Source organism: Plecotus auritus (assembly GCF_963455305.1).
Source record: "Plecotus auritus genome assembly, chromosome: 8".
NCBI classification, from domain to species: Eukaryota; Metazoa; Chordata; class Mammalia; order Chiroptera; family Vespertilionidae; genus Plecotus; species Plecotus auritus.
This window is the reverse complement of record NC_137782.1, coordinates 156,870,283-156,884,234: the sequence shown is the minus strand read 5'-3', so window position 1 is coordinate 156,884,234 and position 13,952 is coordinate 156,870,283. Positions and strand designations below refer to the sequence as shown.

Genomic DNA, 13,952 nt, shown 5'->3' with positions numbered 1-13,952 from the left:
CTCCCAACTCCCATGTCTCATTCTCCCCAAACTTCTGGTCCTCCTCACAACTTATACCTACACTCATCCTCTTCTCCTTTCTTTACATTGCACTGGAAGAGATATCTTTTTACGCCCTGGAACTTCTATCCCATTAGAAACCTTGAATCTATACATATAAAACCGTAATATGCAAATAGACCGAACGGCGGAACAACCAAACAACCAGTCGCTATGATGTGCGCTGACCACCAGGGGGCGTGTGCAGAACATGGCGGATGTTGGCAGCAGGCGGCAGAGTTCAGACATGACGGGGCCGCGGCGGGATGGTGGAGCAGGTGAGTGGGGGCGCCAGACCAAGGCAGGGCACCAGTTGCTGTCATTGGGGAGGAACTCTGAAAATTATTTGCTCCCGTGCACTGTGTTCCCGCCGGGCGCTCACACCGGCTGCCGGCACCAGCCCTGCTCGCACCTGCTGCCGGCGCTGAAGCCACCACTTGCACCTGCTGCCAGCGCCCAGCGCTGGCCCCAATTGCCCCTCAGGGCTTCTCCACCTCCCCCTGCTCCGAGGAGCGATTAGGGCTGGCAGCCGCCTCTCGCATCAGCTGCCAGCGACATCCCTGATCACACCCGCTGACAATGCCAGCCCCACTGGCACCCACTCCTGGTGCTGGCTCCAATCACTCCGTGCCTTCAGCAGGTGCGAGTGGGGCCAGAGCTGTCAGTGCGTGGGAGCGGTGGCAGGAGCGGGTCTGCTGGCAGACGAGGGACTGGGGGCGCAGCGGGAGGGGCCAGGCAGGGGTGTGGAGGATGGTCCAAGACCTGGCCCTGTGCCCACCGCAGCCTCACAGCCCATAGTTCCTTTCAAGGTGCATGAATTCGTGCACTGGGCCCCTAGTATTAAATATTCCCTCTATGCCTTATACCATTAACTCTCCCACCCTATAGGCTCCATCTCTTCAGCATTTAAACATGCTCACTTCTCTCTACTGTAAGAGAAAAAGAGTCTCTCCTGACTCCATCACCTCCTTGCCCTACTGTTCTTTCCTTACAGTCAAACTTCTGGAAAGAAGTTTGTGTTTACAATCCATCTTTAACTTAATATATTTGGGCTTCTATTTGTGCTACTCTACCAGATGACTAAACAGTTCCTTAAATGCATCACACTTTTTCCTATCTTGGGGCTTTTTTCTTATTTCTCTCTGCCTAAAAATAAATGCTGTCCACTCCAATAATGTGCTCTTCCTCAAACTAACTCCTATTTATCCTGAAAGTCACACCTTAAATAGCATTTTTTTCAGGGGAATCTTTTCTGAATGCCTGGATTATGATAAATTTCCCTGTCAAATGCTCTCCTGTAGCCTTTTCTAGCACCTATTTCATTTGTAAATAATCACTGGTAACCATGTTCCCTTGAAACCATAATTTTCATTATGACAGGCTTCATCTTATCTCATCCACAAATGTATCCCCATACTTTGCATGGTGTCTGGCATATAGCAGGCTCTCACTTTGTTGAGTGAATAAACTAATGACTATGAGGATAGCAACAGATCCCCAGAAGTTATCAAACTTCAAGAAATAAAATTCTGAGTGGGAAACTCTAAAAATATGAAGCACTCTTAGCTAAGAAATTAATAGTTCACCAAAACACATCTTAAGATGTGGGGGGAAATCAGTAAATAAAATAAACAGTCAGAAAGTGATTACTGAAGCTAAAACGCTAGAATCCATCATCTAGGAAACCTACTTTTTTGTTTATTTTGGTCTAGTTTGAGCTTTTGGGCAACAAATTTGGAACTCTCTAATAAATCAGTGAATGAAAGAGCTTTATACTCACACAAAGGCTAGGAACGAGGCTAGATAGGTTGACATGTCGTGGTGCAAACATGTGAAGCTGCTGAAGGCAAGATATGGCAGCTGCCTGAACGAGAGAATCTGAATGGTCCTGGGTAATTGCACAGCCCACCAAACAAGAAGAACGAATTGTGGAAATAGTTGCTCCATTTCCTAGTAGTAAAAGAAAAGAAAATGTACAAAACAACTACTTTATTATTATTATCACCAAAAGACTCCTAGAAAACAATTATCTTCTAAATAACCCTCTTTCCAATTACTATTCAGGTTGTTTCTAAACAAAAGTCTGCAAAGTCCATGGAAATCATTTCAAAACACAATGGTATATATGATAATGATGCATTTCTGTTAGATTTAGCTAGGTTTGTATTTATTTCCTGAAAAATGATATTGTCTTTTAAACCTGTCAGTTTTATGTAAAAGGGCCAAAAGTTCATCATGTCTGGCTCTCTGTTCAACTCACATTATCATCTCTATCACATAATAACTTGAAATCCCATTTTCCAAATAAGATTAAGAGCAACTTTTACAGTGTTAGGAAAAATAAATTGTAGTATTATATGCTGTGTATAAAAATGTCTTAACTGCCAAATATAAGTGATTTAAAAATTTTACCAATGTAAAATAATGTTATATACACATAAAGACTAAGCAAGGAAATCAGAGTCACATTCTAATTTGAAATATGCATTGCCTCATCGTCATCATGTTCGAAAGCACTTGGTAAATACATAATCAAAGGCACATATTGATTCTCTCCATATCCTTCTGATACTCACTGAAGATAGAACTATCAACTTTCTCAGAGGACACCGAATCCAAAAAAGAGATATGTCTAAATCACACATTTTTTTCAATTCCTAGCATTTTTTCTTAAGATCTTATTTCCACTTCTTTCTCTTTAACTATATCTGTCCATAGTAGTTAAAAATGCAAACAGAGGAAATTGATCTGGGCTTCATCTCTGACTCCAACTACTCAATGTATACTTGGAAAAGCATTTAATCTCTCTCAGCCTCAGTATTTCATCAGTAAAATTGAGAGATATATCTATGTCAGGATTGTTGTCAGAATTACATGAAATAATGTTTAAAAAGTCCATTAATGCCCTACCAGTGGTCGGCAAACTGCAGCTCGCGAGCCACATGCGGCTCTTTGGCCCCTTGAATTTTTAGCAAAGGCCAGCTTGGGAGTACCCTAATTAAGTTAATAACAATGTACCTACCTATATAGTTTAAGTTTAAAAAATTTGGCTCTCAAAAGAAATTTCAATCGTTGTACTGTTGATATTTGGCTCTGTTGCCTAATGAGTTTGCCGACCACTGCCCTAGCCGGTTTGGCTCAGTGGACAGAGCATCAGCCTGCAGACCAGAGGGTCCCAGGTTCGATTCCAGTAAAGGGCACATGCTGGGGTTGTGGGCTCATTCCCCAGTAGGGGACGTGCAGGAGAAAGCCAATCAATGATTCTCTCTCATCATTGAGGTTTCAATCTCTCTCCCTCTCCCTTCCTCTCTGAAATCAATAAAAATATATTTAAAAATATAAAAAAAGTCCATTAATAATGTTTATTAAGTCCAGTGAAAGGACTTAATAAATGCTGAAACACATTCTTTAAGTAAAAGCTTGACCCATTGAAAGCACTTAATAAATGCTGAATGTTTTAAAAAGCTTGACCCACTGAAAGCACTTAATAAAAGCTGAAATATTCAGGATAAATTCACAGTAATTTGCTGACTTGAGTGTTTAATTTAACCATTAGTGGAATTATTTCAGTGAAATTGAGTGGTGACAACATAGACCTTAGAATCATAAATCTGCTACTCTGTTCAGTAACTCTAGGCAAGTTACTTATCTTCTCTAGGCTTGCTTCTCAGGAAAAAATCAGATAATATTATCTACCTTATGGCAGTGGTTTTTTCAAAACTATGCTCCTGATACTTAAGAGTTCAAAAAAATAGTGAAACTAAAGTCCATGAAGAAAAGTGAATGGTTCTCCAGGCCAAAGGAATTCCACTTTTTTCTCTGTCTTCATTTAGAAATGTCTTCTCTGTTCAAAACTTCAAAAAATACTGAGTCAGGTTTGTTGTAGAGATTAAATAAAATAATATGTAAAAGCAGAGTTTCAGGCCTTCTGTAAATTGCAAGTATTCAATCCACAGTAATGATTATTATTACAAAATTTCTTTAAGCAACATGATGATGACATTCAGGAAACTGAAAGATAGCAATTATCTGACTAGTTCCTCTAATTTAAGATGAACTTACCTTGTAGTTCAGGGCCAACAGTAGTGATTATAGCACCCAAACATCTACCCAAACACTGATGAACTTCCATATGTGAGGGTGGAACTGTCAACAGCAAGGTAAGAACTAGAGACAATGTTGGTTCCACATATCCACGGTACATTGGGCCACTAGAATCCACTATCAAAGCCAGTGAATGAAGAGACCAAGTCTGGAATAAAGTACAATTTTATTTTAGTTGTAAGAAATAGAGTATATTAATTTTATGTTAAATTTTAGTAAATACTATCATCTTAATTTTTAATCAATGATCTACAAATACTGAACATAAAGTTACCGATTGCCAAGAACCAAAGCAACTGATATCTTTAAAGTTTCTCTGCAGTGTGGCTTTGAATGTCACAAATAAAATTTCAATGGTGAACTAATTTTTCTTCTATTATAATGTATATATATTTTACCCTGTCAAAGACAATGACTTACGTAATAAGTGTTTGATTCCGTGGATGCTTATGGACAGTATCTTTATTGTATGTATTATTGGAGTTTTGCTAAGAAACTCACCTGAAATAAAACAATGATCATGACAATGTTCTGTACTCAGACATATTTCTAGAGGCATCACACACACACAAGAGCTCTTCAAGTGCCATGGAATCAGTTCAGGCCCCTATTTATGTTTACTACGTACAAAGTAATCTAACTGACTAATAGTATTTACAAAACTAACCCCAGAACAATATATGGTTATCAGCACAGGCCTGAGTAAATATAAAGTGCTTCAAACTGCCCACACCAGCGTAGAGCTCATCTTTATTTCTACTGTTGGCAGCTCTAAAGGAGAGCTGGACCAGTGGGCTGAGGACAGAGAGGTTCCCAACTTGCCAACATAGTAGGAAAAAAAAAAAATCCATACCTTAACTTCTACTACCTGTCAGTCTACACCAATCTTACAGAACTTAGCAACCTGACTTGGACAGGTTGTGTATAGAAACCACACCTACTGACAGAGTTAGCAAAAGTAGTAAGAAAACAGTACTTGGATGGAGTAAGATCAGAGCACACATTTTAGAAACAAAATTAATGGAAGTAATAAAACTGTAATAAGGATATCTAAAGACAATATAATTAAAGCATAAAGGAGTTTCTAGAAATGTAAAAAAAAACAAAACAACAAACCCAGAATTTATATTAAAAATTCAACAGAACACGGGGGTTGGGGAGACGAAGGGGTCAGGGGGGTAGTTATTGCTGAAACCCAAAATCAGTATCTTGAAGATAAAATGGAGGAACAATCATATAACAGAGTAAAAAATACAAAAAAAAGGAAAAACACAATAGACTTAAATTAATTCTTTTATGAATAATAAGAATTCTAGTAAAATAAAATGATACACTTATTCAGAATTTGATGACACTTCTAGCTTCAAGGACAGAGAGAAAAATTCTTACACACTGCCAAGCCAAAACATAAGGTTATAGACATAAAAATATATTTCAGATATGTTTTTTGGCAAAAGCAATGAAATGATGGAGGAAAAAGATAGTTGTTATGCCCACAAGCAACCACTAGTTTAGCATTTTATTAATATAAGCCATTGTCTTTTGGAAATGGGAAATATGTGCATAGTATAAAAGAAGTTTTACCTGGATGCTCAAAGCCACACTGCAGAGAAACATTAAATAGTATTTGCACATCAGTTTTTTAGTTATTGGCTTATGTTACTTTCAATTTTCTAAAGAACTAATTTGGAAGTTTTTATAGATCACTGATTAAAAACTGAGATGTTAATACTTACTAAAATTTAATGTTTTAAAATAAAGCTACCAATGTACCACATCAGAAGACAGAAGATACTGAGACATTTATGGATAATCAAAGAAAGGGACTGTTTGCCAGGAATAGTATAACCAACTAAAATCTCATCCACATGTGAAAGCAAAGGAAGCCACTTTTAAGGTATGCATACCACTCAAGACCCTTCCTAAAATAAATATTGCTAGAGGAAGTTCTCCTAAGAACAAGGATATCAAGATAGGAGTTGAGGATACAAAAAAGAAAACATTATTAAACAGTAAGTATCCAGTAACTATAGTTAAATGCATGTAGACGAACAACTGTAAAACATGATTTTTGAGTTAGGGTTCTCAAAACAGAAGAAAGAGGGAGAAACACTTAAGACTAAGTTTTGTACTATTCTGTGAAGATATAAACTAAAATATTAGCTTTGAGTGAATGTAATTGATCAAAATTATAGTAAAACTAGAGGACTGGTGCATGAAATTCATGCACAGGGGCGGGAGGGGGGGTGTCCCTCAGCCCAGCGTGCACCCTCTCCAATCTGGGACCCCTCTCACAATCCAGGACTGCTGGCTCCCAACCGCTCGCCTGCCTGCCTGTCTGACTGCCCCTAACCACTTCTGTCTGCCAGCCTGATCACCCCCTAACCACTCCCCTGCCAGCCTGATTGACGCCTAACTGCTCCCCTGCTGGCCTGATTGCCCCTAACTGTCCTCCCCTGCCGACCTGGTTGCCCCCAAATGCCCTCCCCTGCAGGCCTGGTCCCTCCTCAACTGCCCTCCCCTGCCGGCCTGGTTACCCCTAACTGCCCTCCCCTACAGGCCTGATCGCCCCCAACTGCCCTTCCCTGCTGGCTATCTTGTGGCAACTATCTTTGACCACATGGGGGCGGCCATCTTGTGTGTTGGAGTGATGATCAATTGGCATATTACCTCTTTATTATATAGGATTATTATATAGGATGTCTTATCATAAAAAGCCATGTAGGGCAGTCATTTAGAGGAGTTTGGTTTCAAAAAGTTAAAGCAAAAGAAGGCTGAGAAAATGGTGAAGATAAAAGAAGAAAGAGAAGAAATCAAGATGGAGGCATAGGTAAACACCTAAACTGCTGCCTTTCACAACAATTTCAAAACTACAACTAAAAGACAAAACGGACACCATCCAGAACCACAGGAAAGCTGGCTGAGTGGAAATTCTACAACTAGAAGGAAAGAGAAAAGCATATTGAGACTCAGAGGAGCTACAAAAGGCTGAGGTACAGAGACGCGCACGAGCGGAGAGGACTGGCGGCTGAGCGCGTGGCTGGCTTTCTCAAGCGGGAGGGAGACAGAAGCTCCCAACTGCAATGAACTCCAGTTCTGGGCGAGACCCTGGGATCCCAGATTCATTCAGGGGGAATCTGGATTGTCAGGAAAAGAGAAAAGCACACTGAGACTCACAGGAGCTGCAGAAGGCAGAGGTTCGGAGGCGCGCGCAAACTGCTGAGTGCTTGGCTGGCTTTCTCAAGCGGGAGGGAGACAAAAGCTCCCAACTGCTCTGAACTCCAGTTCTGGGTGAGACTCTGGAAGCCCAGACTCATTCGGGGAGAAACTGGACTGTCTGGCAGCGGGCGAAACTCGAGGGTGGCTTTCTCTCAGAGGTGCTTGCAGCGATTACCACAGGATGCTGAGACACAGGGGCCTTATAGGGCAGGGCTGATGGGAAGCCAAGGCTGTCTGCTCTGCCCTAAGACTCCGCCCCATCCAAGCTGAGCACAGAGGCTTTTGCAATTTTGCAAGTCTTGTCTCATAAGGGTGTCTCCAGCACAGAAGTTCTCCCAGCGTAGACACAGCTGATCCTCACAGCCAATTGGCCTGGAGGTCAATTCTTCCCAGTGATACCAACAACAATCAAGGCTTAACTACAACAAGACTGTGCACACAGCCCACAAAGGGGTGCACCGAGAGTGTTCACCTCTGGTAACTGGGGAGGCTGAGCCACTGGGCCCTATAGCACATCTAGCACACAAAGCTACTCTACCAACTCAGGAAAACAGTGAAAATGTGGAGACAAAGAAACAGGTCACAAATGAAAGAAATGGAGGAAAGCAAAAGACTGGATATAGAGTTCAAAGACATGGTTATAAGGTTTTTGCAAGAATTTCCTAGAAAAGGCCGATAAATTTAGCGAGACCCTCGAGGATATGAAAAAGGACCAACTAGAAATTAAACATACACTGACTGAAATAAAAAATATTATACAGAGACCTAACAGCAGGCTAGAGGACTGCAAGAATCAAGTCAAAGATTTGAAATACAAAGAAGCAAAAAACACCCAACCGGAAAAGCAAAAAGAATCCAAAAATTTGAAGATAGTGTAAGGAGCCTCTGGGACAACCTCAAGCATATCAACATCAGAATTATGGGGGTGCCAGAAGAAGAGAGAGAGCAAGATACTGAAAACCTATTTGAAGAAATAATGACAGAAAACTTCCCCCACCTGGTGAAAGAAATAGACTTACAAGTCCAGGAAGCGCACAGAACCCCAAACAAAAGGAATCCAAAGAGGACCACACCAAGACACATCATAATTAAAATGCCAAGAGCAAAAGACAAAGAGAGGATATTAAAAGCAGCAAGAGAAAAACAGTTAATTACCTACAAGGGAGCACCCATACGACTGCCAGCTGATTTCTCAACAGAAACTATGCAAGCCAGACGGAGTGGCAAGAAATTTTCAATGTGATGAATAGCAAGAACCTACAACCAAGATTACTCTACCCAGAAAAGCTATCATTCAGAATTGAAAGTCAGATAAAGAGCTTCACAGATAAGAAAAAGCTAAAGGAGTTCATCAACACCAAACCAGTATTATATGAAATGTTGAAAGGTATTCTTTAAGAAGAGGAAGAAAAAGAAAAAGGTAAAGATAAAAATTATGAACAACAAATACATATCTATCAACAAGTGAATCTAAAAATCAAGTGAATAAAAAATCTGATAAACAGAATAAACTGGTGAATATAATAGAATCAGGGGCATAGAAAGGGAGTGGATTGACAATAATTGGGGGGAAAGGGGTGTGGGGGGTGCGGGAAGAGACTGGACAAAAATCGTACACCTATGGATGAGGACAGTGAGGGGGAGGTAAGGGCAAGGGTGGGGTGGGAACCGGATGGAAGGGAGCTATGGGGGGAAAAAAGAGGAACAATTGTAATAATCTGAACAATAAAGATTTATTAAATTAAAAAAATAAAAAATAAATTAATTAAAAAAAAGAAGAAAGTAAACTAGCACCTACTCTCTTTTTTGTTAATCCTTAAGCACAGATATGTTTTTATTGATTTTAAAGAGAGGAGGGGGTGCCGAAACCGGTTTGGCTCAATGGATAGAGCGTCACCCTGCGGACTGAAAGGTCCCAGGTTCGATTCCGGTCAAGGGCATGTACCTTGGTTGCGGGCACGTCCCCAGTAGGGGGTGTGCAGGAGGCAGCTGATCGATGTTTCTCTCTCATCGATGCTTCTAACTCTCTATCCCTCTCCCTTCCTCTCTGTAAAAAATCAATAAAATATATTAAAAAAAAAAAAAGAGAGAGGAGGGGAGAGAAAGAGAGAGAAAAAAAAACATCTCCATGTGAGAATCATCAAATGGTTGCCTCACAAATGTGCCCCAACCAGGTTCGAACCTGCAACCTAGGTATGTGCACTGACCAGGAATTAAACTCACAACATAACCTTTTGGTATACTGGACGATGCTCCAACCAACTTAGCCACCCAGCCAGGGCAGTAGCACCTTCTCTTTGACATAAAAGAAGCAAGCAGCAACCTCTTGGGTAAAATAATTTTTCTTCCGAACTAGTATAAAACAGCATTAAAAAAGTAGTATGGCACTTCCTAAGGAGCAAGATTACTTGATTTTTATTTTTAACATTTTTGGGAATTTTGTTCTTTACACAGATAGAAACCTTTACCAAGAAGTCAAAGGTAAACTAAACCTATAGAGTAGAAGCCTCTGGTGGATCCTGAAGGAACTCATGGCAAGTAGTAATGGCAAGTAGTAATAAAACAAATGGCAAGTAGTAATAAAAATTGAACTTGTGAGTCCCAATACGAGGCTGGCAAGTTGGATGTTACTGCATTTATAGAGTATTAATATTTTTAGGTGCTTCAATGTGAAGTGGTAAATCAAGAATGCAGTACATCTTTGCATACAGGAAGTTCCTGACTCTCAATGTAGTTATTTCTATTTGTATTTGTAAACAAACAAAAAATTCAGAGTACACTTGAAAATTTAATCAGTGACCCTGGACCCTTACAATCTAACAAATGTAAAAAAAATGCAAAAAAGGGAAAACAAGTACAAAGGATGATAAATAATAAGAAAATACATTTAAATGACTGTATATGGAACGGGTTCAATTCCCAAAATAAGGCAGTTTTAAGATTAGGTTGAAAAACAAAATCCTGTTATTTGCTGTTGCATAAAACAAAATGACAAAGCAAGATCCTAATACATTTTTCCTACCAACCTATCAGAACGATTATAATTTTATACAGAAAATAATTTTCCTAACAATATTATTCAAACATTTTTTAATGAACAAAGTCAATATTATACTATACCTGGACTTCAGAGGATGTTCCATCTTGTGCTAGAGCCAATAAAATGCTGACACTGGTCTTCAGATGTTGTCCTGAGCCAATACCACCAACATAACGATGCAAACAGCCCAGAGCCAATGAATGCCCAGTTCTGGATACAACATCTCGAGCCGATTTCAACCTGGGAAAAAAATTACTTCAGGGATTGGTTTTCTATTTCCCTGTGGCAATAACAAGCTTATAAGCCACACAATAAAAAGGACTTATTATGGACTTATCACGAAAGACTACAATCGTGATTTTTCTCTCCACTCCCAAATGAGTTATTAAATTTAAGATAGTTGTTTAAAGTGATATATTTCACTGAATAGAAAATGTTAAGAGGAACTACAGCTTGTCAGAACTACTGCTCCACAACCACTGCTTCCACACCTCCCTCTCTCATTAATGATTATGACATAGTTTGGTATAATTAGTACTTAAAATACCTGGTACAGTCATAGTTAAGAATGATCCTACCTAATAAAGAGGGAATATGCTAATTGACCATAACGCCCTTACAAAGATGGCGGCGCCCACAGCCAATAAGAAGGGAATATGCTAATTTACTGCCACACCCTCAAAGATGGCGGCGCCCAGTCCCCTCAGCCCCGCTGAGGTAGCAGGTGGACAGCACGGCCGGGCCCACACCCAGGTGGGTCCAGCCACTCTCCGTGCCTGCCTTTGGAGTCCCCCAGTCTCCTCAGACCCCATCTGCCCAGGGCCGGCCTGAGGCGCAGGCAAGCCTCGGATGGCAGCTGCCCAGCCGCCCAGGGCTGGCCCAAGGTGCAGGGAAGCCGTGGATGGCGGCTACCCAGCCACCCAGGACCGCTCGAGGCTCAGGTAACCAGGGCTGGCCGAGCTGGCAGCAGCAGAGGTGTGATGGGGGCATCACCTTCCCCTGATCGCCAGGCTCCTGGACTGTGAGAGGGAGCAGGCCGGGCTGAGGGGCCCCCCTTCCAGTGCATAAATTTTCAGGCACCGGACCTCTAGTTAATTTATATAACTCAAATATTGATTCTTGACCACTAATGATTTTCAACTTTTCTACTTAAGTACTTGATTAACAATCAACAGTCAATAATAACTGCATGTTATCATTTTAATCATATTTATTTGGAACTCTGAGGTGATTGTTTTTAATTAATATGAAAAGAAATCCTTAAAAACTAATGGTAATTTTATCCTCTGTTTCAGGGATAATTTCAGAGATAAACTTAGCAGCAGTTAGAAAAAGAAAGACTCATTTTTAAAAGTGAGTAATTAATAGAAAAAATAATGGCAGGTGGACAGGGGAGCAGTGGTGAAGAGAAAAGGACTTCAGAGCACCTCTTCAGAGCAAAGTAGACATAACTCAGAGACATCCTATTAGCAATCTTCTTGATTCCATTACGTAACATTCAAGAGCTGAAACCGGAGCCCTCACCACACTGAAAGCACTTAGCATATTACAACCTAGCTGGATTCTAGACTTTAATCAATTATTGCAATAAAAATTAAGGGCATTATGAGAAAAATCACAAAATATTGTCACATGCTATACCATTTGGAAAACATATAGCCCAGTTAATAATTACTTACTATTAGACATCTAAAAAGACATCTTTGCCTATATGAGAAACTTACTTGTTGGTAAAGAGACTCACTTACTTGTCAAAGCTATATTGGGCCATTCTAGCAATAAAAGTTGCTTCTCCAACCACCTGAGCCATTCTTCCAAGAGCTTCCCCGGCTGCACATCGTAAGATGGGGTTGGGGTTGTCAAGAGCACCCATAACCAGTGTCAGAGCAGATTTACGTACTTCCTCGGGTCCTAAAGTACTTTTATTCTCAGCCAGGCCCTATGGTTAATTTTATTTTTAAAGGCAAGTCATAATTCACATTAAATAAAAATTTTAAATGTGCACCATCTTTGAAAATATACATATATCTTCAGACATTATTTTCTTCAGTCATATTTCCTGTGCATATAACATGTCTAGAGTCAATACCTGTTAAATTAGTGGTAATCGCTTTTCTAAACATGTTTCAAAACATGATACAAATACACAACATAGTTACAGTTCATGGGCCCTAAAACCAACAATCCCTGGGAGTTATTTTTATATATAAAAAACACTGTATTATTAAATTAACTGTTATTCAACTGATTGAAATTTATCATCATGACTTTAAGGAAGGCCTAATGAGTAGGAAACTTAGATTCATTTATATAAAAATTCTAGAGAAGATAATTATGTCATAAAGAGTACCTCCAATATATATCTAAAGGCTAAATTAGGTAATAACCAGTAACTGAATGTTGAGATAGCTTGTTCATCATTATGTTAATACTTCTGTTCTAGCTATACCTACTGTCCTGGAACTTAATTTACTCATTGAGACCAAAAATCCAAGTTATGGTACCTGGGAAAAATGTTACTACAGCAGAGGCTTTAGCGAGCATATCTATGTAAAAAAGAATACTGTACAGAAATATTACAGTTGGTTCACTAGCTTCCCAACCACTGAGGAAGACCATGACCACCCCACTTGTGTTTTAAAAAACTCAGATGTTAGTATTAGTTGATGATCTTTAAAAAGGTTATATACTAACAGTTATGTAAATGGCACAAACCCATATTACTACCATTGCCTACAGCCCCTTTCTCTGATGTTTATGAAACATGATTTACTTCATGTCTATTTAAACAGCTGTACTTGTTGCTATTTTACTTTAAAACAGTAATACCTTATAATTAATTCAGTGCTAAATAATATAAAAAGTTTTCAAATACATCATGAGAGACTGCAGGCTTCAAAGTACAGTAACAAACTCTGAGAGACAAAGCAATAGTCATTTCACTTTATACATGTAGAAACTGATGTTAAAAGAAGATTAAATAAATTACACAAAGACATAAACCAAGTATTATGCAAAACCAGAACACAATCTCTAAATGCATAATTCTTTCAACTATATAACATAACCTCTCCTGATTTATGGTCTAAATCACAAATCAAATTTAAGTTTTATCTTGTTAACTTTCAGCAGAATATCAGATTTCATTAGCCAGACATCTTTGAAAATTCTGACTATCTGAACTACTGGCATTTGTAAAGTCTCAGAGGTCAAGCTGAAAGAGTAACATTACTAAAATATAAAATGCTCATTAATTACAATGAGCCTAATATAAAGTTTCTAGTAATTTAACTCAACTAATATAAAAAACATAGTTATCATGGGATATACTTTTAAACATCACAATAATCTAGAAATGCTTGCCTTGTTAAAGGCATTAATTAAAATCGTAGTTCAGAATACCTATTATGTTTTCAAGTAGATACCTTTAGTGCACTAAGAACAGCAGTAAAAATATTAAGCTGCACAGCCTGCTGGCGGACACCTTTGGCTTGTTTAACACATTCAGCAAAGTGATCCAACATCTGCAGTCTATAATAGAATAAGAGCA

General features: G+C 39.3%; 1 protein-coding gene across 3 annotated transcripts in view; it reads right to left on the bottom strand.

The window, feature by feature from the left end:
* Positions 1 to 13,952, bottom strand: part of HEATR5B (HEAT repeat containing 5B) — a 76,543-nt gene that overhangs the window by 34,593 nt on the left and 27,998 nt on the right. For all 3 annotated transcript variants that reach the window (XR_013961348.1, XM_080682930.1, XM_080682931.1), the window contains 5 exons: positions 13,828 to 13,933; positions 12,151 to 12,341; positions 10,483 to 10,642; positions 4,102 to 4,291; positions 1,820 to 1,989 (listed from right to left, as the gene is read on the bottom strand). Coding sequence is in view for 2 of the 3 variants with exons in the window: in XM_080682930.1 (XP_080539056.1) it covers positions 1,820 to 1,989; positions 4,102 to 4,291; positions 10,483 to 10,642; positions 12,151 to 12,341; positions 13,828 to 13,933 (817 nt within the window). In the remaining variant the exon portion in view is untranslated. The remainder of the gene's footprint in view (positions 1 to 1,819; positions 1,990 to 4,101; positions 4,292 to 10,482; positions 10,643 to 12,150; positions 12,342 to 13,827; positions 13,934 to 13,952) is intronic.